Source organism: Dreissena polymorpha, chromosome 8 (assembly GCF_020536995.1).
Source record: "Dreissena polymorpha isolate Duluth1 chromosome 8, UMN_Dpol_1.0, whole genome shotgun sequence".
NCBI lineage: Eukaryota > Metazoa > Mollusca > Bivalvia > Myida > Dreissenidae > Dreissena > Dreissena polymorpha.
The window spans coordinates 43,621,352-43,649,261 of NC_068362.1; the positions used below are offsets into that span (position 1 = coordinate 43,621,352).

Genomic DNA, 27,910 nt, shown 5'->3' on the forward strand with positions numbered 1-27,910 from the left:
GCGCTGAGAGAATCATGCCACCACAGGCGCTGAGCGAATCATGCCACCACAGGCGCTGAGAGAATCATGCCACCACAGGCGCTGAGACGTTCAATACCACCTTTGATGCATATGTTGCACCTACAGTCAGTATGTTGGTCGGTCGGTCAATATATACGACCGTTGGTTCGGTTACGTCCATCCATCCATCCGTCAATCCATCCAATTGTAATGAAAGTTTTATCATACATATGCATACTATTCGTGCTTCGTGTTTTTTACACATTGAACAACTAGAGTATTCCGTTTAACTATGGTGTTACTTGGATCATATGTTGAAGACGTAAGCGAAAAAGTTCAGAAAATAAGACGAAATCAATTTCAATTTCAGCCTATCTGCATTAATGTTCAATTTTAAAGTCAATGACAAGAACACTTCGAATAATGCATGATTTACAAAATACAATGTGATTGTTTAATGCATTTTACGAGATTGCATCATTTCAAATCCTCTTTCTGGAAACATACTGCAATGAATACAATATATTTCATGTATGCGTTTTTAAAAGCTGCATTCGATTGTTATGGAAATGTCAGATTAAAAGATACATACGTTATCAGAGTTATCAGGTTACAACGAGAGCAAAATATCGATTAGAATAAAAGCCATAGGAATGCGTTTATTAAAAAAAACAAACAATAATATGACAATATTTACTGTCTATGGAATATTCTTCAGGTCATCAGTGTCCTGCTTCTCCACCTCTTACCTCTCTTTCTCCTAATCATCACATCAACAACATATTGAATTAAGTCACCCTCTTCCTCCCGCCCATTATAATCCGCTTCCCCCTTTTAATAACTACTGTCACAATACCCTCATTAACCCATTTATGCCTAGTGGACTCTCCCATCCTTCTAAATTGGATCAATTTATTTTTAAAATTATGGATCTCTGGTATATTTATTTCTATATTTAGAATATTTCTTACAGAAATTTTTTTAAGCAAACAGCACAGACCCTGATGAGACGCCGCATCAAGGCATTTTTCTAGACGCTAGGCATAAATGGGTTAACATCATCACTATAATTACTGGAGCAATCGCTATCATTTTCATATTCATTACCGTTCTGATTATAATAATGAGCATCATCAAAGCAACTACCAATTGATTTGTTTAAATACTTAAAATAATACGGGTGAATGAACTTGCTGTACAAATTGGTAAAATATGACGCCAAATTACATTCAAAGACGCATCTACTAAGAAATTAAGTTAAGGTGTTTGCAAATCCAATATTGAAATTAATAACCATTTTACAAAAAAAAACGTTTATAATGAAAAATTGTAGTAACTCAGTGTTGAAACATGCTGGACCTCGCTATAAAATTGGTCATGCCGCTACAGTCAACAGTACCTTTTGTGAATGTTAAACTATTCGATAATATTTTGGGAATGTAATCATGTAAATCAGTTAATTGCAAAATAGTTTGTTGGATGTAATCACTTTCCGAACTGTCTAAATATGCCTTTCTTTATATTGGGACATGAAAATACAAGTGGACCTTTAAATGTATTATTTGTAACATAAAATTGTTTTGTTTTAATTGTAAAATGAACAAAACTAGACCCACTCATAAAGCAGCTGGCATTGCCATGTACTTATAACACAATTGTAAAATGAAGGTGAATAATCGTACCAGGTTATACAATGTTGTAAGGTTCTTTATAAGAACCAAGATTATAACTTAAATGTTTACATGTAGCATCTTTTAAACACAACAGCAAAACGAAACAAACCACTCAAACATTTGACAAGAATTTATTATATTTGGTATTTCTGAAGATATGTATCGCAAAATCTATGAGATTGTTCCTTAGTACCACGTAGTTCGGCATTTCCGGTCGATCTGCTCTGACGGGTCAAGATGGTCTTCAATTGGATCAATTGACTTCATGCTGTCTCGAACCTTTCAAAATATGCAGAGTAGCATAAACCAAAAAAAAAGCAGTCAATGTTTCACTTTATTCAAAAGATCTAAATCCAAGAAATGGATAGAATTTCACAAATCTTACTTGTTTGCACTTACCGTACTTACTGTAGGTCAAGTTTAAGCTAATAACGACACTTACCATTCCAACGGACATCATTAAATAGTGTAACTTATGAAAATTGTTTTCAAAAATGAATGCGATAAATGCATTACAATAATATTGCGCGCCTTTTGCATAATGTACTTTTTATAAAACCTAAATTCCGAACTTTAAATAGTGCTGTTGTTATACCTTCTCCACTTCATGGAACACGCGAATGACATTTCTTCCCGCCAACTTTTGCAGGTCAATGTCACTCCAGCCTCGTTTCACCAGCTCGGCAAAGAGCTCAGGATAGAAAGAGACATTCTCCAAGCCTACAGGGAATCTGCAAATTTGTGCGCTTAGTTAAGTGGCATTTCGATAATTATTAAAATCACATCTATATTATATTGATATATAAAATGGTACAATTATTAAATCGAGAAGAACCAAATATCATTTTAATACATAACCCTGGTTCTTGAAGATCATAAATGCCATACTTTTTATATTGGTATTCAACTGTAAGGTTATTCAAACAATTTAGACAACGATGCATGGAGTCCATGATCGAATTTCATACTCGTAAGAATGTATGTTTCATAAATGATTGTTTATTTTACATGTCTGCGCCATCATAGTCCGACCCTATACCCACGTGGTCGACACCAATCAGGTCTTTGATGTATTCTATATGATCTGCAAGAAATTTATAGTAGTACGTGATATACATTCTTATGTAAACAAAAGGTGGTTAGCGTGTGACAATGATTGTAATTAGTAAAACGATCATTTTGAATAAAACTAATTAAATTATTACGAACATTCAACTTCTCTAAAAAATAAAAAGTCACTATCAAATATATATTTAACAAGGTATTCAACTCAAGATCACCAAAAATACAGGGTGCATCGCTTTGAACAGCCATGACTTCAACAATTGTGCAGCTATTTCCATGAACTTGATCTTATTCAACGCAGAAATGAATTTCCTTTCTGGTAATGTACATATCTTGTTATATGTTTACAAATGCTGGGTCAAATTTTAAGAAACAACACGATACAGAACTCACGTGACCTACTAGGCATCGATCAGACCCTATCGAAGACAGACATCGTCATGGACTAATAGGCATTTTCCGTGCTAAGTTCGCGGAATTAGGTACCATAATTCAATAAAACGTATGAAAAACAAAACATTCTTACCGTTCTTACCGTTCTTGCCGTTAAATTATGCATCAAAACTAACTGTCCAGCGCCGTTTGAACATTTGTTTACGTACATTTCAACTGGCCGACATTTTAAACACACAAGTGATTACATTGGTCCAATGCGAAGGTGTGTCTTTACTCCTGAAGATTTCATTTATTAGTCATGTCTGATCGTTGACTAGTAGGTCACGCGAGTTGTGTATCGTGTTATTTCTTAAATTGTGAACTACCATTTGTAAAGATATTAAAAACATGTACATTTCCAGAAAGGAAATTAATTTCTGCGTCGAATAAGAACCGAGTTTCAACGTATTCAACTTAAAATCGCCAAAACAACAGGGTGCAAATTATAACGAAAAATCAACATCTCAGAAAAAAATATTTCAGTATCAAATATATATATATATATATATATATATATATATATATATATATATATATATATATATATATATATATATATATATATATATATGATACTGATTTCTGCGTCGAATAAGAACCGAGTTTATGGAAATAGCCGCACAATTGATGAAGTTATGGCTGTTCGAAGCAATGCACTCTGTTGTTTGGCGATTTTAAGTTGAATACGTTGAAATATATATAAATATATATAAATATATATATATATATATTTCAACGTATTCAACTTAAAAGCGCCAAAACAACAGGGTGCCAAATTATAACGAAAAATTCAACATCTCAGAAAAATACTTCAGTATCAAATATATATATATATATATATATATATATATAGATATAGTATAGATGAGGAGTATATATTATATATAGATGACATTAGTATATAAGTCTATAGATATAGATAGTGATATATAGGTATATATATATATTATATGATATATGATAATAATATATGATACATACACTATATATATATATATATACTATATATATACATAATATATATATATATACTATAATATATATATTATATATATATATATATTTATATATATATATATATATATATATAGTTTCAGATTGGGTAAAATGGTGGGTCAAACGTCCATTTTACCGCCGTATTGTTGGGTCTTTAGTCGATTGTCGGGTCCCCAAAGTCGATTATCGGGCACTTGGACCCGACAGTTGAAGACCCACTTAATAAAAGGCTGCTTAACATCCTCATGACTATTTTTTAATTCAAATTTGCATATGTAATTTTACTCGAATTGTCGGCCTATATCTCCCATTCGCAAACATTAGATCAAACTCCTCACGGCAGTTACTTCCCTTGGGCATCTTCTAGAATAAGGGAGGCCACTGAGCCCTTTTCGGAAAGTCGCATATCTCCCCTGAGTATTCTCCGGAATTGGAGGTTCTCAATCGCTGGCATTCGGTACCCCTCGCAGATTATCATAATACTTATCCGATGTTTGACGGAAAGGGCCGAGAATGTGCGATTGAATCGCTGGGTAGTATTGATTTCCAGTAACAATGGCGTCGAATGAGAAAGAAAACGATCGTTATCTGTCTGACATCGAAATTGACAAATTAAGTGTTGCACAATTGAAGGATTATTTACGATTTCATAATCATTATGTGTCAGGGAATAAGAATGAACTTGTCTTGAGGACAAAAGGCGTACAAAAGCTAGGATTAAATGATCGACAGCTGCACAGGAATGCGGAAGTAAATTATGAAAAAAGGAAAACAGAAAAACTTTTTACGCCACTCGGTGAAAAGCTGCCACATCCAGATGTATTAAAAACGTTGAGTAGTGACTTAATGGACTTTCCTACATTAATAGATAGTGACATCTACAATTATTTTGTGCTGAAAATGAACACACAAAAACAATTGAGATCAAAAAATTGTATTATGTTTACAGACATAAACACAGTATTTTGTACCATGACATAAGTGACAAATGGGAACATTGTTTTGTTAAATGCAAAGTATTACCATCTCTACCGAGTGCAAATGTGAAAGAAAACCCAGATCACAGTGTGTGGCTCTGTCTGTCAAAGGTCACTGGACAGGTTCATTCAGCGGAATGTAATTGCACAGCCGGGTGAGTGTACACAGTTTTTCATATAAGTTCTTGCAATATTGAAACGAGGTTATAAATAATTTATCAAGAGACATGCCTCTGTTACAATCCTAGTTGCAATAATCCAACTCCCAGCTATATTTACCCTCTGGGTTGTGAGGTGTACGAATGTACTCATAAACCCTCAGAGCATTCAAGAAGAACTAGTAGTTACGATCCCCGAATCGGCATTATACCAATCATTTTCATAGATCTATATACTGGTCACAAGCTATTCTCGGGATGGACCAGTTTCTGGGAAATTTTCATCAAAATTTAGATGCTCGAGCAAAAAAAAAAGTGCAGTTTGAAAGTATGTCTAATTATTATGTTTATATATTTTCAGGAGCGGAGAAGCATGTATCCATATTGGTGCATTTATGTATGCCCTTTCTGATCTCACTGCTAAAAAGAAGGACGGCACTCTAAGATCAACCTCAAAAAAATGCGTGTGGGACAGATTTAATAATCCCCGGAAAAGAAAGCGAACGCCTAAAAAGTCTAGCGAATTTACATTTCGGAAACATACCTTTGAGTCAAAATTAGAGCCAGTCGAAAATAACACCAGAAAAGAACTTCTTGCGATTTCTGTAAATGAGAACAGTTTCCGTTCAAAACTCGAAAATATGCAACCCAACAGCTGGATGGCTTTTGAACTTTGTAGAAGAGAAGGAAGTGGTGAAATTACCAAAGTTTATAGAAATTGGATATAACTTTAGTGATAGCGTAGATCTGAATAGTGAAACTGTGAAGGATAAAATGTCGAAAATGATGGATATGCTACAAATGGATGAACTTGAATGCCAAAGTATTGAAAAATTAACCAGAGGTCAGGGAAAGAACGTACTTTGGGAAGATGAAAGAAAATTACGTGTAACTGCATCCAATTTTGGTGAAGTAATTTTACTGAAACAAGAGACTGAAAGATTTAAAAGAAATTGAGTGCAATCTTTAAAGAATAGTAACAAATATGAATTTAAGATCACAATTGTGAATTTCTCGCAAGCTTACCCTTGCTCCTAGAATATGTTTTTATAATTTTGATGTCTCACTTTTCTCTAGAGATTAACCCTTTACCACTTAGATATGTATTTTCAAGCTTTTGTAGTTCCTTAAAAAGTTAAATGTAATAAAGTACCTTTATTACTAAATTTAAGTTTTAAAGGCTTCATTTCCAACCCTTAAATACTGATGAGCAGCAAACAGTATAAAACCTGAACAGACTGCGAGTTACTAGCATGCTGTTCTGGTTTTATGCTGTTTTCACTGTGCTTCCAAGTGGAATAGGGTTAAATAACAAAAGTTAACGCCAGATCAGAAAATAATTTAAGTAACAACAGTACAGGACATCATTGAGGTCCCTCCTTTTTTATGTTTCAATAGTCATTTAGCTCTACAAAGCATATAAATATTGTACATAAAAGTGTATGAATGTATAAATATTTATCAACTGTTCATATTATGAATTTTACAGTAGTACATGTAGAATGCTTTTCAACGATTTGTGTACGGTTCATTAATACCATCACAACGTGATTGTCAATTGTTATTCCGCTAAATTGATTTGCTCTTAAAATGATAAATCATAAAAAGAACTTTTGCTATGTTATTATCCATCACTTATTACCTTACCTGTGTTTGGAGAAAAACCGAAGGGTTTACGATAATAATCTGTTTCAAAATGTTAAAATGATATGAAATTAATGAGTGGCAAGCATGAACCAAATTAAGAAAATCAACACAGAGGTATCAACAGCTGCATCTTATTAAAAATCTGTGCACAATGCTTTTTGTCCAAGTATAGATCATTTCAGAACCCCATTGAGTTAATAGACACCTTGGAAGCTTTGCTGGTATGACTTCTGCTTTACATCTGACAAGTACTCTGCAGGTGTTGCTACTTGTATCAGAAATCTTGGTTTTAAACAAGAGCTGTCACCATAGGATGACTTATGCCCCCTATATACGCTTGATAGAAGTTATGAGCATTTTCCCAAACCTAAATGCATATTTCGAAACCTAAACACGGACCCTAAGTTTAAGGTCAAGGTCACAGGGGTCAAAGTTTGTGTGCATATGGAAAGGCCTTGACCATATACACATGCATGCCAAATATGAAAATGCTATCTGAAGCGACATAGAAGTTATGAGCATTTTTCGAAACCTAAACGCAAAGTGTGACGGACAGACCGACAGACAGTCCGATCACTATAGCGACATAGAAGTTATGAGCATTTTTCGAAACCTAAATGCATATTCGAAACCTAAACGCGGACCCTTAGTTTAAGGTCAAGGTCACAGGGGTCAAAATTTGTGTGCGTATGGAAAAGCTTTGTCCATATACACATGCATGCCAAATATGAAATTGCTATCCAAAGCGACATAGCAGTTATGAGGATTTTTCGAAACCTAAACGCAAAGTGTGACGGACGGACAGACCGACAGACAGTCTGATCACTATATGCCCTCCTTCGGGGGCATAAAAATTCTTGACGGGTTTATTGCTCCCAATTATAAATTAACTGTTGATTAAGTCTTCAGTAGCAGTACTAAACCTTAAAGACAAACATTTACTTAGGTATACAAAAGAAATCTGTGTTTTCAACGCTCTGTGTCAATTAATGTATGTAAACTTGAATCCAGTACAATATTTATCAGAATTTCAGTCTTATAATTTGTTTGGTCTTACAAAACTGCTTTCAAGCAAGAAAACATGTATAAATATATTGGCACAAACACACAAACGCAGAAACACAATTTTCTTTTTTTGCCTGAAAATGTTTGTATGGAATATGAGACAAGAAAATAATAATCAGTAACAATTTTATTTTCACAAATGAAAGCTGACTGTAAAATGTGAAATTAAGTATTATTCACATAATTACATAGTATATTACTTATACATACATGCAATGGTCAAACACTTCTAGTTAAATTGTATACTGAATTTCTCACAAAGTTCACTTGTTCAGCTTCTTATCAAACTTAATTTGTACTAGTTTTAAGGAGCCACTTTTCCAGTTTATATTAGCATGACTATTTTCAGTTTATAAACACACTTTATTTTCCGGGGACAGGTTTTTCGTGCTAACCCTGCTTTCATTCCAACACTGACCTCATCAAATAAACACTCAAAAGTTCCAGCAGTTGGGATACCAGTGTAGAACAACACCTTATCGTCATCATCCCTTATATCCTCAAAGGTGAAGCTAGGCCGATCCACTTGTATCCCAACTGTCGACGTTTCAGTAGAAGTCTGGGTTGATATACTTCTGGGAACTCTCGTATCGTCGGTTTGAGTAACCACAGAAATCAGCTCCGGTTGCACTTGTTCACACTGATGACGGATTATGGCGGGTACTGGTGTAAACCTTCCATAGTCATGGAGCTGAAATAAATAAATACATTTTTACAAGCAAAGTAAATGCAGTTTGAAGTAAAGATTATAGGTCTTTCTGTATTTTACTAAGGCATCACCAAACTGATAACTTCTTCAGTTTTTTTCTTTAAAAATGGGAAGAGCATGAAAAACAACTATCTATTTATACTGCCAAGTGCCCTTTCGAGCATGGTAGGCAGACATGGACATTATCGAGTCGGTTTCCTGGGAAGAACCAGTACTTGGTGTCCATGGAGGAGATAATTAGAATGCTTCCCAAGTAAGGAGTGAACCCACTAACACCCGATCGCTAGGCGGATATCTCATCCACTACAACACCGCGACCTTGAACTACAAATATTTTTTTATGTCCCCCACTATAGAAGTGGGGGACATATTGTTTTTGCCCTGTCTGTTGGTTGGTCTGTTGGTTGGTTGGTTTGCGCCAACTTAAACATTTTGCAATAACTTTTGCTATATTGAATATAGCAACTTGATATTTGGCATGCATGAGTATCTCATGGAGCTGCACATTTTGAGTGGTGAAAGGTCAGAGGTCAAATATATGTGGCCTAAATTGCTCATTTTATGAATACTTTTGCAATATTGAAGATAGCAACTCGATATTTGGCATGCATGTGTATCTCATGGAGCTGCACATTTTGAGTGGTGAAAGGTCAAAGTCAAGGTCATCCTTCAAGGTCAGAGGTAAAACATATTTGTCCCAAATCGCTTATTTTATTAATACTTTTGAAATATTGAAGATAGTAACTTGATATTTGGCATGCATGTGTATCTCATGGAGCTGCACAATTTGAGTGGTGAAAGGTCAAGGTCATCCTTCAAGGTCAGAGGTCAAATATATGTGGCCCAAATCGCTTATTTTATGAATACACTTGTAATATTAAAGATAGCAACTTGATATTTGGCATGCACGTGTATCTCATGGAGCTGCACATTTTGAGTGGTGAAAGGTCAAGGTCATCCTTAAAGGTCAAATATATGGGTCAAAATTGCTCATGTTATGTCACTTCTGCAATATTGAAGCTAGCAATTTTATATTTGAAATGCATGTGTATCTCATGGAGCTGCACATTTTGAGTGGTGAAGGGTCAAGGTCATCCTTCAAGGTCAAACATTATTTAGGGGGACATTGTGTTTCACAAACGCATCTTGTTTCAAATTATCTTTATTCAACAACATTTTGTATAACGATAAAACAACTCACTCTTAGAGATACGTCTAGTAGTGATGCACTGCTTTCAACCAACAAACCATCTGCCTCGTTCTCGAAACTCAAGTCTGGTGAACGGTTATCTGACATTTCCTCAGTTTCTGGTGTGGAATTCGTCTCATCTGCTTCAGGGCCATTTTCCAGGGTCTGTAAGGTAAACAAATAAAATTAAATCAGCACATCAAAGACCTAGAAATACACATACTTTTTCAAACTAACATGAAAGAATGATGTTCAGATACGTAATATTTATGCTTCTGTATCATGTTGTAAACACCGTCAGATTCTATACCGATAGAGTAACTGACCCATGTTCATTCTTGAAACCTCGTATAGCCTAGTGGCAACATATCCGCTTCAAAATATCAGATACCATTGGTTCGATCCTCGGCTGTGAGCTACATAAAATAAATCATGAACTGTGCCATGGGTATGTCTGCCATTATCCCATGCTTGATTGTACCACAAGGAATCACTGATTTGAATAGTAAGCTCGATTTAATAATCCATCGGAATCGTTTTAAGGTGATAATCTGATTACACGCAGTGCGCAATCTGATTATGTGATGACTTAAATTAGTATAAGTATTAATATGATTTAATAAGAATAGTATATGTGCCTTTTATATACGCGTTCAATGCCATAATACCGGTAAAATCATAAGTTGATTTAGATATCAGTACATTAAATAAATGTCTATATATTATAATCATACAATACGCAATTTTACAATGCCGAAGTAATGTTATTTACTGAAATAAGATCTATTTTCGCATGACACTGGCTGTATAGCAAGTAGTCTTATATAAATAAGAGCAACATTACTTCAAGCACGTACACTTAACAAAAAGAGTTCTCCGTTTAAAAATGATGGTATTAAGGTGTTACTAAATATAAAATACCCAACAGCGGGCGAGCGTTTAATGCACTTTGCGCTTGATGAATAATGTTATACAATTATTATGGGCAAATTTATAATTTCAAAACATTATTAGTTGTTGATGTTATTCGCGTTCAATAAATACATCAGTTCTTCTTATCAACCTGATGCCTGTTGCCTGCTACAGTTTCTTATCATAATTGTATAAACTACAACACACCATCAGCGGCCGAGAGCAGAATACCGGCCGCTAAATAAATTGTGACTTGCATCAAATCTCAGGTCAAATTTCGATTGTTTTACAATAAAATACTAATATTTTATAATGTCAAGCACGTGCACTTAATAAAATACGATATTTCTTTATTTATTGTAGAATTTTGCAAAAGTAAAGCGCTTTATATATAGCAATGTTTTATTATTTCTTTCTAGTTACGTAAATAAACAAAACATAATTATGTATATAACATTTAATATTTGTACATAATTTATAAAAATAAATACAATGAAACGTGATGTTTGTGAAGTGCGCGTGACATTGAACTTCGAGTTAAGCGAAAGATGCGAATTAAATTACACATAATTAAAAACTGATACTATTCTGTCAGCATGATTTATACTCCATCGCGCCAATAAATTCATCAAATTGTGTATACAAGCAAAACGATGGAAATTATGACAGAAACCCAGCTTTTCAAATAAAATGACCCTTAACATAACGCTAGCAGACCCGAATGAATATACTTTATTTGAGTCGTGTTCTGAGAAAACTGTGCATAATGCATGTGCTTAAAGTGTCGTCCCAGATTAGCCTGTACAATCCGCACGAATTATCAGGGACGGCACTTTCCGCTTTTATGACATTTTTCGTTTAAATGAAGTGTCTTTTTAGCAAAAATCCAATTTAGGGTCGACACTTTACGCACATGCATTATGCCCATTATTCCCAGAACGCGACTCATTTAATCCAATCAGGTAAATAACAAATACAATAATAAAACAGGGGAAGTCTACACTGTGTATTAGCAACCTGCTGTGGTGAATATATCTTATCAGCTAAATACACAGGCACCTGGCTACTGTACTGGAAAAATTGGATTTACTGCCAAAATAATTGATTTCATTTATGGCTAAATTGTTGTGTACATGTAAAATTAAAAACGAGGATGTATCCACATCACCGTTGCACATTGTTATTAATTTCACAGTTATCTGTTCTTTATTAGAGATAGCCTAATTAAAGACGGCGCTAATAAAATGTGAAGGTGGATATAAAGAAATAAGGTCAATTTCCGCATGACACTGACAGTATAGCAAGTAGTCTTATATAACATATTAAAAATATTCCATGGTTAAAAATGCACGATGTTATATAGTAAAAGAGTGTGTTTGAGTAATCAATAGGATATTTTGTATTGGCTATATTGTTTCACTCGTAAAGAAAATACCAAAATCGACGTGCGAAACGTAAAAATTTATATCTGAAATAATATTGTTAAGGGCGTTAAGCTAGTTAAAAATAATCACGATTATTTACTATGTATAAATTAGATAAAACGTTAAGATGTAAATTCTTATCATAAATATAAAATGCACATAATATTATAATATTCATTCATATTTCATTATTTCAGGTAAAAGTACAAACATATTGTTTTAAATCCTATGTAATCAGCACTTTATGTTGGATTTCAACAATGCTTAATTAATTATCGGGTGTAGCAGCGGTGTACATTACCCATATGATATAACGCAAAGGTAACGGTCAAGCGACTTCCCACATTTATATGACATGTTTTATTATCGTTATCAGGTATCTGTTATGTGTCAACGGATTAACGGACATTGGTTGATTACCCGATAATATGCAAGTATCAAATGATTTAGATTCATTAGTTATGGGAAAACATTATATGCCTGACCTGAAAAATGTAAGTCATAACAAATAATTATATTATAAGTTCACTTACCAGAATCACAACCTAAGTGTTGCCATCGCTCGCAGGCATCGCAAGAAACAGCACGTTGCCTCTGCCCAACTGTCTTTCCACAATGTATGCACTTTACCACTTCTGCCATTGCAGAAACACAAAACTCACTTACTCTCACAGTAAAATTATTGTATCCTACATTAAAGAAGCACAAATGTTTGAAATATTTATATAAATTAGTTCAATTTATGATTCACTGTGTGTGTTTCAGAGTTTATTTACAGGTCCTACTGGCCTCTTCACGAGGTTATGGTAGCCCGACCTGCCCCTGTGACCTCTCAGGGGAAAAAGATTAATTTAGAGCCAAAGTAGGTCAAATTTACCCCGGCTTCCCGGGTATTCGCCAAATAATTTAATTTTAAAGAGAGTTTCGTGCACGTTGGCCAATGAGACCTTAATGTGTTATTTACCGTAAGGTGGTGATGAGGTGCGGATCCCGCCGAGTGTCCCGCACACTACTTATGTACAAGACACTCAACGCGACCCACATACCAACACCACTCGGTAAGTAAGACCCGGAATACACACACATAACGCTCTCACAACCCCCCACTCATAACGGGTGATGTGTATGAGAGTGCCACGCCCATGTGTTCCGGGTCCCTTGATGTTGATCTGTGTATGGTTGTGTATAGTATGTGGTATGTGATTGTTGTGCATTTGTCTGGAGCGGAAGAGGAGATGTCTGTCGGTTATTTACGGTCGTCGGTCAGTCGTGAAGGGCTGTATATCGTTGCAGTTCCCAGATCGCAGAACACGCCGCCCCCGCACAAGCGCACCCACGCCGAGCGAGCCCGAGCCCCCCCCCCCCCCCCCGCGCCCGCATACGGCCCCGGCCCTAGCACCCAACCGCTGAAGACCCTCGAGACAAGCACCCTCATCCACCCTCTCGCTGCGCGCGACAACAGATCAGTCAAGAACCAACCATGGAGCCCCCCAAAGCCCCACCCGGAGTCACCATCGTTCTTTCCCACCCACCTGCCAAACATCCAGACCATGTATCAAGCTGGGATGTATTTATTTTGTAGTTATGTTATATTTGCTATTATAATTGGATAGGTAAAGTAAATAAATGATCTCAAAATGCCGTTGTTATATCATATGATTTATTTATGTTTTATATTAATTTGTAAAACTCATAGTATTATAGTTTATGTCCTGTATTCTAGCTTTCATTTACCCAAGTGTGGTTATTGTGCTCTCCGCCCCATGAGAGGTGTTAGTGGGGGTTCGAGCAGGATACAGGAAACGCCCCGATTCCAGAGGCGCCCCTGGTTCTTTTAAGTGCCCGGTGTATAGCACCGATACACTGCACCCCCGTTTAACGTCTCTCGCGGAGGACATATTAGTACATAGTGTTAGTATCGGTACTTATATACCTGTGTAGTTCTGCTGTCTTGTGTCATATCTTACGGTAACGTGGGCTCTCTCTGTTGCTATTTGGTATATAGTTTGAATGTTATTGCGAAGGGCAGGCTAGTTTTTGAAAGATCATGTATTTGATGATAGAAGAAAGGGACTATGTTTGTTTGATTGGGCCGATGACTAGTTCGTTGGGGGTAGAAAATTTCTTTGTAAATTCTTTCTTATTGCTGTGTTAAGTGTCTTGTGAGACTGTGGTGTTGTAAGGGCCAGACTAGTTTTGATAGGTCATTTATTTGATGAAAGAAGAGAGGGCTGAGTTTGAGATGATAGTAAATTTGGTATTAGGGAGAGCGCACACGTTAGTGTTTCTGGTTATAAAAGCAAAGACAGCATTCCTATGTGTTTTTGTAATATGCCAGGTTAGTATCGTGGTCTGGTCTGGGGCATATGATTCACTGAAAACTGCCCGCTTTATATACAGACAGCCCTCTTAAATGATCAGTCGCCAAATACGCAATCGCTCCGCCCACTAAGTTGTGTTTTCATAAAACGCTTATTCCATTACTCCGTAAGTCTTTGTTTGTCGGACCATGTGGCCGCAATAAACGAAATCGATTGATTATTACGTGAGTTTGATTGACAGCTGGCGAGTGGTCAATTACTTTAAAAAGAGCATTGTTGTCTGGTTAAGCTTGTTAATAACCTTATGTAGTCTTTTATCACGCCAAACTGTGATACCATATGTCTTACTCATAAATTTGTGTCCAGACAATCAAAGCATGTCGGCATAATTAATTTTCATCAACTCACACTTTTACAAAACATAACTAACACAAAAGCATTCAATTATTCTTCTATATTTAAACCAAACTATCATACAATATGTCTGATTAAAAAATCTTTGAACAGAAAATGAAAGCATGCCGTCAAATTAAACGTCGTTTAACATTTCACGCTTGTTCAGATTTCAGGGGCGAATTGTCTTGGGGTGAGATTTCTTTGGGGCGAGTTGTCTGATTCCCATTCCGAATGGACTTTGAAAGAAACGAACGACAACTTTGTAAGAAAACCCGCCAATGGGGCTCGCGACCAATCGGATGGATGCTATGCCTGCTGGGATCGCCATGCTCTTTTTCGACGCGGACAGTGGACCCGACATGACCGACCTAACGGACTCGACTTGACGGACTCGACCTAATCAATTTTCTTTATTCTTAGACTTAAGTCTAAGAATTGTTTGGTGAATACGGGCCTAGCAGATTCTTTTGTGCACGAGGTAATATACTGTATTGCATTGTATTTGCCCCCAGGCCGTATTTATTGCTGTTTACCCATTGATATTGGTGGTGATAATCTTTAGTTTAAGTTTATTTATATGTTTAGTTTAAAATTATTCTGCAAATTACTGAATTTAAACTGAGAGATTGGTTCAGGGACATTGTATTTGTGGGTCATTCTTCCCCAACCTCTGAATGAAGTGGGTCACTTGAAGTTGGCCGGTACTGTTAACAAGTTGTATGAAAGCTGGTTAATGTTCTATGCAATATTTTTATTATTTTCTACACTGGATCTGGTTTACTTATATATTTGAAGGTTAAACAAAAATTGAGGCAAAAATTTACCGGCTGAGGGGAAAAAAATTCCAGTGGAAAAGACCATTTTTCGACGGGTCACAAAGGAGATAAAACCTGTCCTTGATTACATGATATAAAATAAACAGATTGCATTCTTATGTTTATCTTTTAAAGTATATTTTAATAAGCATAATTGTGAAAGTGGACAACCTGTTTTCGCTGTGGGCAAGTAGATGTTCATAGTGACTTGCCCCCAGTGCAAGTGGAAGAAAAGTTCTTAAGAAAATCCCTGGAGATTGCACTGTGGCTCATGCATTATTTAAGATTCCTCTTTGTATCAAAATCTACCAAGGAATGTGAAGGTTTTCCTTGTATGTATAAACAGATGCGGTCAAAAAGAAGAAAAGACGAAAGAACCAATCCAGACTTGGTGGCAGAGGAAAGTATAAAAAAGAATGCAGATCTTGGTGGATTTTGTGTGGATACAATTCCACCTAAAGGTATTTCTTGTTGACAGATAGCCTTGACCTTAAGTCATTTAAAGAAGTTTATTAATTTCAATTTCAGCTGGCACTATATGTATTTGCCTGTATATGTTTAAAGAAATAAAAAGGGCAAACAAACAATTAAACCTGGGATACAGCCTTAGCCTCTCAAAAGGGGAAAAATACCATGTGACCAGCACTTTTGGGGAGAAATTGCAATAAATCGTCATAAACTAAATGTTAATTACATGTTATAACCATTATTTGCTCCATTTAAAAGCTGAATCTTTTTATATGGCTTTCCCCTACCACAAGTGATTGGGGCTAAATGTATACTGGAATCACTGTGTCTGTCTGTCCCACATGGGTTTATGAATGGAATCAAACATTTCAAATGCTTAACTGTTCCCTAGAATTGTTCATGAAAAATGCCTTGTATTATTTTTAAACCGATTTTTTTCTCAACTTTCCCTCTGTGTCCTTTATAAAGGACTAAGTTGAATATTTCTTTGCAAAAATGTACAGGAAAATTTTAATGGAATATGGATTGTTGTAGCTTTCTTTAAAGACTTTATGATAATCATATTGAAGCAGTAACATTCAGCCATATGTATCCATACGGCTATAAACTAATACCAAGCTTCCCCTTCCAACACTAAAACTTGTTTTACATCTTAAATAGTTTAATCCAGAGAAAGCTATTGGAAAAAAGCTAAATTAATTTGAAATATTTCAAAATGAACTTAAGCACTGTAGCTTGGACATTTGTCAGGCCTTTTTCTGCCTATCTCACAGGTACGATAGTCGGACCCATTCCCAATGCCAAATATGGATGTTTTTTTCGCAATTATCTAAACAAAAATTCCCAATTTCCAACCGAAATAATGGAGCCGAAAAATGCGTTTCTCAGTAGATACTGTGTTTTAAATAATTTGGGCACCGTGTTTTAACATGCCAATGCGTAAAATGTCATAGTATCGAGCGTTCCATAATGCAATTTTGGGATCTTGAGACTTCAGACAAACAATGACGGACGCTTGTGTCTATGCATTTCTTAAGACACATTTACGGTCATTTTCGGTCAGAATTAGCTTTTAAATATTGAAGTGCTGGATTATTCAGAATTATCAGGTATGTATACAACAATTGATAACAATGTGTACGCATTAATTACTGTAAATTGTTTGAGAATCGTTATCAATGGCCTGAGGTAAATAAATGTGGACTAGTTTAACTTGCAACGTTACTGTGGTTCGGAAGAGTAAGTTAAGGTAAAAAAATACAGAAATCTGACGCAGTTTAAAAAAATGTCGCATAATTCTAAGTATTATTGAAGTAAAATACAAAAAAATGACCTGAAAGACACACAAAAACTGAATGTTTTGTGGGGAAATACTACCGCCAATCAGTCTACTCAACGGTTAACCAAGAATATGACTCATTTTCCACTGCCAGATTCAGAGTCACTACCCTTTGCAGCTTCTTAACATTTCAATACTATACATTTATGATGTTTAGCTATACTTTTGTGTTTCAAATAATGGTTGCCTTCAGACATTTGGCAACTTGAATTTTGAATAACAATATGTTGGATGCAGGTCGTTCGACTGAATGTTCATAAAAAATACTTAATGACATATCAAGCTATGTATATCATTTGAACTTCAAACGTAACAAAGACTGTGTTTTATTATCATACTCATACTTACGTTAGCAGTGGACAATGACTGTTGCTGCAGCTGCTTGTTGCATGGTAAAAAAAGAGTTTAATACTTAAATAGCATTTTTAGGCAATACCTATGTATGAAAACATTTCATAAAATAAGAAAAAAAAAGAAAAATAATTTCCCAAACAATGCTTTTGTCCATGAAAATTCTTCCCAATTCGGAAGAAACCGGGACTGGTAAAATCCCAATTTTTCCAGGTACTTTTTCCCAGAATAGACAGAAAAAGGCCTGTTTGTAAATTCTATAATATAACCCAATTGATCCAAGCTTAAGGTTGTAAGATTTTTACTCGGTGGTAGTTTTTTATTAGTTCGATGTTTTCGGAGAAAACCCCCGAGGTTTTGTCATAGCCAGCTCGTCGTGTTGTGACATGCTAAAACCTTGACATTTTACTCTACAATGAAAGTGCTTCCACCTACAACTTTGAAACTTCATATGTAGATGCACCTTGATGAGTTCTACCAGGGCTTGACACTAACTTTTTTACGTACTGACCCAAAGGACCACCAGCTTTCAGAATTTACTGGTCCTCCAAGATTCAAGTGGTCCGACAATGTTATTTGACATAAAGTTCAGCTTACTTTCCGGACTATTCACAATGTATTGTGCATTTATAAAAAGAAAACTACTATCTTCTAAACTATCTCTTATCCTTTTCATATTTTCTCTGTACTTCAAGCTTCTCTTCATTAGTTTAAGGTTTTTAGGCAGAGGTTCAACCACCCTTGGAATGAAATTCCACATTGCGAAAACTTGAAAATCTTGAAAATACATACGCTTACTCTCCTGCGATATCAAAACATTATTCGGCGCACTCCATTGTAAATTTGCACGGACGGTAAACAAAGTAAATTCTGATGGTACTAAGATCGATACAATGCTAATTATTGCTGCTTTTTCAAAATAATAAAACACCATTTTGTTCATTTCTCAATCCAAACGCTTCGAATTTTATGTTAATTTGTGTATTGATCATTGCGAAGTCTGGAGACATTTGCGGGAGACAATTGCGAAACGCAAATCAATTTTTTGATCCGACAACAGGGTTTTGTCATCCGGGCTTCTAGACAAAATTGAATTTCCAATATATTGCTATTTTTATGCCCCCCCTTCGAAGAAGAGGGGGTATATTGCTTTGCACATGTCGGTCAGTCTGTCGGTCCGTACACCAGGTGGTTTCCGGATGATAACTCAACGCTTGGGCCTAGGATCATGAAACTTCATAGGTACATTGATCATGACTCGCAGATGACCCCTATTGATTTTTAGGTCAAAGGTCAAGGTCATGGTGACCTGAAATAGTAAAATGGTTTCCGGATGATCACTCAAGAACGCTTAGGCCTAGGATCATGAAACTTTATAGGTAGATTGATCATGACTTGCAGATGACCCCTAATGATTTTCAGGTCAGTAGGTCAAGGTCACGGTGACCCAAAATAGTAAAATGGTTTCCGGATGATAACTCGAGAACGCGCAGGCCTAGGATCATGAAACTTGATAGGTAGATTGCTCATGACTCGCAGATGACCCCTATTGATTTGCAGGTCACTAGGTCAAAGGTCAAGGTCGGGGTGACCCTAAATAGTAAAATGGTTTCCGGATGATAACTCAAGAACGCTTATGGCTAGAATCATGAAACTTCATAGGTACATTGATCATGACTGGCAGATGACCCCTATTGATATTCAGGTCACTAGGTCAAAGGCCAAGGTCACAGTGTCAAAAACATATTCACACAATGCTAGGTTGGCGCTAAGGAAAAAAAACTTAGTCGCCAAACCTAGGGGGGTCCGGGGGCATGCCCCACCTGAAAATGTCCTGAGCAAAATTAAGACTATTTTTGTCTGAAATTAGCCCTTTTTTTGCTTGAAAAATTTTCTTCGCTGGTGAGCCACTTGCTGACATTTTGCAGGAGATTTTTTTGTTTACACAGACACCGGTGGCGTAGTGATAATGATACATTACCACCCAGGGATCATATTTTTTTCGGTTTTGTCGGTCCTAGACCGATTGGGGTCATGAAAGACTGATTGAAAACGTCGGTCCGATTCTGTTTGCTATTAAAATTCCCATGTCATGAAATCGATTACACAGTGGACATGCTAACACACCCTAATGACATTCTTATCTCGATTATGTGTGATAAACCATTCACTGCAGTCTCTAAACCGGTCAGGACCGGTTTATTGCACGTTAGACCAAGAATCAAAAACTTGTGAACAGCGGATTAAAGACGCACCCGAAAAGACGCGTCTGAATGCACGCGCTGTAACTAAACCAAACATGCCGATACATTTTCCACCAGCGTAATAATCCGGTAATAAAATTATGAATGAAAGTCGCGGATCTGATCGACAGAACAGCCGAAAGTTATTTTTATGGGCGGAACTTCACATAAAATAGTGCACAAGAAAAATAAAATACATTGAATAAATCTTTAGTAAAACCGTGTTAGAATCGAAATTATTCTTGTACTTCGTTGTTGAATAACTCACGGCCGGAAAATTAGATTCGTGGTTTCAAATGCTTTGCTCTGGTGATTAAATCCCTGCGCATCTAAACTATCGGACGTGGGTTATTTGACAACAAATTATTTCTTAATTATTTGGTTTGTTGTTGTCAGTAGCCAACCTACGCACATACATTTGTTTGGTTCAGTGCATGTTTGTAAGATATTATTGTGTCGACAACAATTTAAAACATGGGTATAGACTTTCACAGATTAATAATATTGACAACGATGAAAAAAGTCTGATAAAACAGCACACGAAACAACAATGAAATACCAAATGATAAAACCATTTGAGAAAACTCGTTCCGTTTCAAAAAATGCCTATGGGAATTGTACTTGTACATGTATTTTACCACCTTATTTAATATATTTTAACGTAATTTGTCATGATTTCGGACACACATTTTCGGATACTTTTATATCCGGACCGATTGATGTTGCGGGAAAATATGATCCCTGTTACCACCGTAAAACAGTTTTCGGTACATGTGGTATTTAGGTTAGAAACCACAGCCCTCCCGTCTCGGTAGTAATTATACAACATTTAATGTAATCCAAACACTACTTTTTTTCATTTTTTTTTTGTTTTTGAAGAAATGCGTGAGAAATTACTTAGTCAGCATGAGACCGTCATTCCATGTCAAAAACCGTGAGACTCACGGCGAAACCGTGAGACTTGACAGGTAGATGTTTCCGATTCTGCATTCAGGTCTGCGCTATTTTAGACGTCTTCGGATTGCGAACCTAACATTTGGTAATTTCCTTAGCTTATTCTGTCCGCTTTCTTTTCTAAAGAATTGTGTTAATTTATGTTGCTTTGACTTTCCATTTTCGTTCACAGCATCCATTTTTCCCAGAATCTGCAACTCGCTTTCGAAATCGGTCTTTCATGTCGCATAGCTACCGTAAAGGGAAGTTACTCATATCTACTTTTTTAGCCAATCAAAATCGTTGTTTCTTTTGAAATTAGTTTTAAGTGGACTATGTCAATGCCATAACTCTGCCCATCTGATTAAATGACAATTCCGTACTGGTCGATTCGATGACGTTGAATCGTAACATCTAGAGCATAGGCCATTACACGGCACGCTTCAGTGATTATCATGTAAATCTCCAAGTAACCCAAATACTCGAAAAGTCTGGTCGCAGTGTAAAGCATGACCACTTAAGACATTAGCCATGTGGATTATTGACCTAGGCCGTCGTCATTATCCCCTGGGGCCTTTCCGGTAAGGGTAATGATTGTGTAATCTTAGCGATGTTTTTGGCGTTTTATACGGTCTGAAAACAGGCATTTAGAGTGTGCATTTGTAAAGCATAGGGTCTTTTTTTCAATCGCCAATTTCATGAAAATCTTATTTTTAATCGCCAGCCAGGAATTGTAAACGCCACAGGCTTTTTCCGCCCAATGCCACGGGTCCGAAATTCGGCCCCATTCCCAATGCAAATCTGTTTGTTTTTTTCCCAATTGAAAAAAAAAATTCCCAATTCCCCCAAAAAAAAAAAAAAATATTTTTTTTTTTTTTTTTTTAACTTAAAATATATAAGTTAACCTGATCCGGTGTAGAAATTAGAAAGTGTTGCATAATTAAATTATCTGTTGCCTTGAATTTGTTTTAAAAACTGTAAAATATATTAATGATTATTTAAGACTTTCCTTATTTTCCTCACGATTTTTTTCACCTCATAAAAGGCCAGGCCTTTTCCCCAAATTCAGATTAAAAAACCTGCCTTTATCTCACATGTGCATAATACTTTGTAAAATTTTAATAATAATTTATCAAAATAGTTAGTTATTTACCAGTTAGCGGCTTCTTTGAAATATAAGAAACACTATTTACATGTGATAATTTTTCCCAATTGAGCCAATTTTGCGAATAATTTTTTCCCCACAATGGGGGTTTTCACGACTCGAAATTCCCAAAATTCCAGTGTGGCGTATTCCCAAAATGGAGCGGAAAAAGCCTGCGCCAATGGTGATTTTGGCAATCGGTAACGCTAACGTAGACAATGGCTGTCACTATGGAGAGCCCATATGGGGGGGCATGCATGTTTTACAAACAGCCCTTGTTTATCCTGGTCTCGAGATTGCCCACAAAGTAATGATGAAATTATCGGTTTATTATGAACATATGAAGTTGTTTTATTGATAAAAACGGCTTTCCACCAGTATTTACGATAAGTTGGTCGGGATTTTTAACTGGTCCTACGGATCAACCAAATTCTAGTTTAGCTGAATATATTTCCTCCCTTTTTTTTTACTGACCCCGGGTCAATGGACCACCGTTAGTGTGGAGCCCTGGTTCTACACTCCACACCCATTTGTGGGTCACTAGGTCAAAGGTCAAGGTCACTGTGACCTTAAAAAAATTATGACAAGCTTTCGCAGCTGAGCGTGGCACCCCTTATGTGGTGCTCTTGTTCACACTTGAGACAAAGTCAATTGTCTTTTACCATACATTAACCTGACCGATGTTTATATGTACTTCACTTAAATGTCATTATATATATAGCAGTTTCAAGGTCAGATGATAAATGATTGTCATACTTAAATTATGTAATTTTCCTTGAGTGTAAAATGCTCCCTCTGCTGTGCTCTTGTTCCATATGGCATATAGGTTGTTAGCATAATGTTTTATACAACTTTTACCAGGTAGAGGAGTTAGAACAGAAGTTCATAGAAACAAGGGCGACTTTCTCCTTACCTATCATGGAGAATTAATCACAGGAGAAGAAGGCAATAAAAGAGAACTAATGTCTGTCTCTGTCTTCAGATTCTTCTTTTCTTTCAAAGGGAAGCAGTGGTGGTAAGCAGATGACTTTTATGTTCTTCCATTTTTAAAAACAGCAGCTTTTGGTCTGATGATTTACATTAATAATGATAAAACATCTTTAGAAGATAAGGATGTATGAAAGCTATTAATTCCTTTTTCTGAAGCCTTGTATTTTAATTTAAAGAGATACGTTTTTATTTGGGTAATTTCAATGATCATTGCATATAGTCCAGGGGCTCATTTTATCAAACATCGTATGTTTATCTTAAGATCGTCATACGTTTTAAGCGTAAGATCATCGTACGCTTCTTCGTACAACTGTTCTATCAGACCCATCGTACATTGACATCATAGTCGCAACAATTGTTTACCATCGTACATTTAGATATAAGCTTTAAAACATAGAACATGCTAAAAAAGAACATTAAATAAAAATACTTACCTCGCTCGCACATCCAGGGGTGTGATTGTTCCTCTTTTCAGCTGATTTCATCTTTTATGACAAAATTTCATAAACAAAATGTGACGGATTCTGCTGGATCTGTTTGGAAATGCAATACATTTTTAAACCCTGGCAGGGGTAGGGGCTATTTCCTGAAGGCTTTTTAATGTTTTTTTTGATAATCACACCCCTGACAAGAGTACCTTGTTTATTCCAAGTAATTTTAGCAAATTTTATTTTGAGTGATTCAAAAATTTGATTATAAGCAGAATCTTTGTAAGTTTTTCGTGCAACAAAGGGCGTTTAAATCAAAACAAAACTGACGCCAAATTACCCGAATACTACTATAAAGATACGCTTGTCCTCCAAAAATAGAATTACGAATCCACATGTCAATAATTTTGAACACACCGACCTTCAGTTAATCCGAAAACACACATTTGTCCGAAATTGGTCTCACTTATTATAATTCCATGTCTTCATCTTTTTCGCATCAGACTCCAATTTTACTTTGCAGAATTAAAAATGTACACATACTGGCAATGAAATAAACTGTTCTGTTACAATAAAATATTTTTTCTTCGATTATTCCATGTTAAACTTTGGCATGGGCGCTGCTATAAACTCAATATGCAAAAATAAGGGCATGCTGAAAGTTTTAGCAACATTTTGGTTGAAATTGTGAAAATTTATTCTAAAAAATGTTTTCAAGTAAAACAGATACATAAGGTCTGACGGACAAATAAAGCAATTAAGCTGTGATCTTTGCCATCTTTGTACAAAATTGCCGAATTTCCAATTTCAGATTTCCAGTTTGCGAAGTCATTTTTTGCCAATTCCCAATGGGCCTAATATTTATTAATTAGGTTGTTTACAATGTATCCTAGTTTGAAGCTTTATTATTGCAATATTTCTTCCTCTGCCTAAATACATGTAATAAACATTGTTGGGCCTCTTACAAGTAATAAACATTGTAGGGTCCCATATAAGAAATAAACATGTTTACACTAATTTTCGGGTCTCATATAAGTAATATTGTTGGGTCTCATATAAGAAATACTGTTGGGTCCCATAAAAGTAATATTGTGGGGTCCCGTATAAGGTATATTGTCAGGTACTTTATAAGAAATATTGTTGGGTCCTATATAAGAAATATTGTTGTTGTTTTAAATGAGGTACGGCTGGGTCTGTCAATTGTTGAATTTTGGCGAGATCTTGCGATAATCATACGGTTTTTATGTCCCCCACTATAGTAGTGGGGGACATATTGTTTTTGCCCTGTCTGTTGGTTGGTCGGTTGGTTTATGATCATCGTACAAGAATCTTAACATTTGGTTAAGATTTGTATTTTGGTCCAGTTTACTTCTCTAAAGTATCATAGCTATTGCTTTCAGACTTGGAAAACTCGCTAACTATTGTAATGGGACTGTACAGGCAAAGTTGCATAACTCTGGTTGCCATTTTAACAGAATTATGGCCCTTTTCTGTCTTAGTATCTTTGAATATTTTGTAAAATTTTATGTTTAGATCCACTTTACTTCAGAAGTATCAAGGCTATTGCTTTCAAACTTCAAAATTTTTCTTACTATCATGAGGGTACTGTACCAGGCAAGTTGAATTGACCTTGTTCTTTGATTGACCTTGATTCAAGGTCAAATTATTAAATTTTGCTAAAATTGCCATAACTTCTTTATTTATGATTAGATTTGATTGATACTTTGACGAAACTACTCTTGCCTGACATACCACAAAGACTCCACCCAAAACATCCCCCGTGCCCTCCCCTCCTCCGCCCTCCCCCCCCCCCCTAATTTTTTTTTTTTTTCAAGATCATCTCACAAATGACCACCACACCCTCACACTATCCCCCCACCCCACCCCCCCCCCCCCAATTTTTTTTTTTTATTTTTTTTTTTAATCTCATCTTACAAATATCACCACCCCCATCACAAAATAACCCCCCCCCCACCCATTTTTTTTAAAAAATGGTTATGTTTGAAATACCGTCCAACCATCGCACCCAAAAAATACTCCCCCCCCCCATCGCCACCTGCCACCCCCCCCCCCTCCCCCCCGCCCCCTATTTTTTTTTTTTTTTTTTTTTTTTCGCTTTTTGGGAAGATAATGTAATAAATGTCCACAACCCCACACTATAAACCCCTCATCACTCCACCCCTCCCTTCTTTGTGATTGAAAATGAGAGTCCCTTCACCTTTGAAAAGAAAATAGATGAGCGGTCTGCACCCGCAAGGCGGTGCTCTTGTTTAAAATCTGGTAGTAACTTAAGAATTTCACATAACCTTATCTGGAGCTCTGGATCATCTAATAGATGACCACTACCGCACATTATACCCTTCTCTCAGACCCAAGCCCCCACCAAAAAGGTTTTTTTCTTTAAAACATTGTAAAAAATCAACAAATATTTTTTTATTTTATTTTTGAAGGACTGTCCAACCATCCCACCCAAGCTATTGCTATCAAACTTGAAATACAATCTTATTGGTTTGTTTTATGTCTTCACAAATGCTCAATAGATTGTGGAAAATATACCTGAACTCAGAATTGTCTATAAAGTACAACTTGTTTAATACATAAGTGATCAATATGTTTCAATTATTGCCCTCTTCTACTTATAATATGACCATATTACCTTGAACTTATTGAATATGAACAATTACCCCATGATGGCTTACGTTATACTGTCAAGCACTAGAATAGTTGAGCGCGCTGTCCTCTGACAGCTCTTGTAAGGCCTATACGGTTAAATGGAAGTTACTGAAAAAGAAAATATAAGCAGCACATTTGCAGTAAGTTTTCCAATACTCATTGTATGATTTACATGATCATAATGTGAGGAATGTGACACTTTGCTGGGAAACATTTTGATGCAACTTAGTATCAGAGGTAATATTTCATGCCTATATGTGTATATATGAACAAACTGGTGGGGATATGTGTGCAAGCAAACAAATGCACCAACATAATATATGAATGCTGTTAATGTAGGATTAGGTCTACATAGAAAGTAAAGTTAACCTAAACTGTGAGGCCTCTTTTAATACGCAGTGATTTTTTTGCTCAAATTTACAGCCGAATTTCGGCTGCTTCCCAATCGCAAAAATACATGTTTTTTTCCCAAAATTCTGACCAAAATTTCCCAAAAAAAGCCCAACTTCCAAAAAAAAAAAAAAAAATTATTTTTATTTTTTTATTTTTTTTTAGAATGAAGTCTCATATAACTTAATTATGATTTCTTAAATCTAGTTCTCAACTTTATTTTTTAAACATCTTACAAAATATATAACTTGAATTTAGTCATTTTTGTCCATAAATCATTCCCAAACTTGCCACTTTTATTGATTAAAAAAAAACAATTTGACCAGACTCCTTTTCTAGAAAACTCCCTGAACATGCACTTAAAAACAATATCACTTCTGTTACTTATAATCCTATTTATAATGCTTTTCATTTTTCCCAATTTTATGGTTTATCGCGCTATTTTCCCCAATTTCACGGTTTATCGCGCTAATTTTCCCAATTCAAAAGGCACAGGCTGTAACAAATTAAAGCAAAAAAAATCACAGATAAGGTCAAGACTGATTAACTAACTTACAAATGTATGTTTTCAGCATCGATTCTACCCTGGAAGTCAAAAGTGGTCAGTTCTTGGGTCGACTTGTTAATCATGGCAAAGGCAAAGAACAAAACTGCAAAATGAAATGCATAGAGGTCAATAAAAAACCATACCTATGCTTATTTGCTCAAAGAGACATTCAGACAGGAGAGGAGCTTCTTTATGACTATGGTGTGTCTGATCTACCATGGAAGGTTAGTTATATCATATACATCATATTTAATAAATAGATGATGCCATTATCATGAAGAAGCACACATGAATGGATGTCAAACTACTAACATAACTTTTGTCATTAAACAGCTTATGGCTTTTCGCTAACATAATTGTATCCTCAAAAACAGCTGTTAACCCTTTGCATGCTGGGAAATGTGTCTCCTGCCTTAATTCATCTGCTGAATTTCAAAAACTAGCATTTTCTTAGAGTTTTTTTCATAGAATATTATTAGAATAGCAAACAGTTTGGATCCTGATGAGACGCCACATTCTTATTTTTTCCCTGTAACAAAAAGGAAAGAGCATTTATACATTTGTATTTGGTATCTACATGTAGCGTCTCTAACTGGTCCACTATCAGGATTGTTTAAATAAT

General features: G+C 35.8%; 2 protein-coding genes across 38 annotated transcripts in view; one reads left to right on the forward strand and one right to left on the reverse strand.

Annotated features, from left to right (window-relative positions):
• Window positions 1–1,788: 1,788 nt before the first annotated feature.
• Window positions 1,789–3,541, reverse strand: LOC127841855 (dipeptidase 2-like). Its single transcript, XM_052370983.1, has 3 exons — window positions 2,682–3,541; window positions 2,269–2,404; window positions 1,789–1,952 (listed from the first exon to the last, which is right to left on the reverse strand). Exons 1-3 carry the CDS (start codon window positions 2,789–2,791, stop codon window positions 1,860–1,862), a joined length of 339 nt encoding a protein of 112 aa, XP_052226943.1. The 5' UTR covers window positions 2,792–3,541; the 3' UTR covers window positions 1,789–1,859.
• Window positions 3,542–14,866: 11,325 nt separating this feature from the next.
• The window catches only part of LOC127841619 (cell surface glycoprotein 1-like), a 30,581-nt gene continuing 17,537 nt past the window's right edge, over window positions 14,867–27,910 (forward strand). For 10 of the 37 annotated variants that reach the window (XM_052370541.1, XM_052370542.1, XM_052370549.1 and 7 more), the window contains exons 1-4: window positions 15,140–15,445; window positions 16,129–16,243; window positions 23,122–23,275; window positions 27,314–27,512. In XM_052370541.1, the coding sequence (XP_052226501.1) occupies window positions 27,506–27,512 (7 nt within the window). In that variant the 5' untranslated portion in view covers window positions 15,140–15,445; window positions 16,129–16,243; window positions 23,122–23,275; window positions 27,314–27,505. Of the gene's footprint in view, window positions 15,446–16,128; window positions 16,244–23,121; window positions 23,276–27,313; window positions 27,513–27,910 lie in introns of all 37 variants that reach the window. The other 27 variants (XM_052370553.1, XM_052370566.1, XM_052370552.1 and 24 more) reach the window with 9 other exon arrangements.

Coding starts and splice junctions, on each gene's coding strand:
- LOC127841855 (XM_052370983.1), bottom strand. CDS start 2,791: ATGTATATCACGTACTACTATAAATTTCTTGCAGATCATATAGAATAC. Junction 2,405..2,681: donor GACTATGATGGCGCAGACAT/GTAAAATAAACA, acceptor ACAAATTTGCAG/ATTCCCTGTAGGCTTGGAGA. Junction 1,953..2,268: donor TGTTCCATGAAGTGGAGAAG/GTATAACAACAG, acceptor ATATTTTGAAAG/GTTCGAGACAGCATGAAGTC.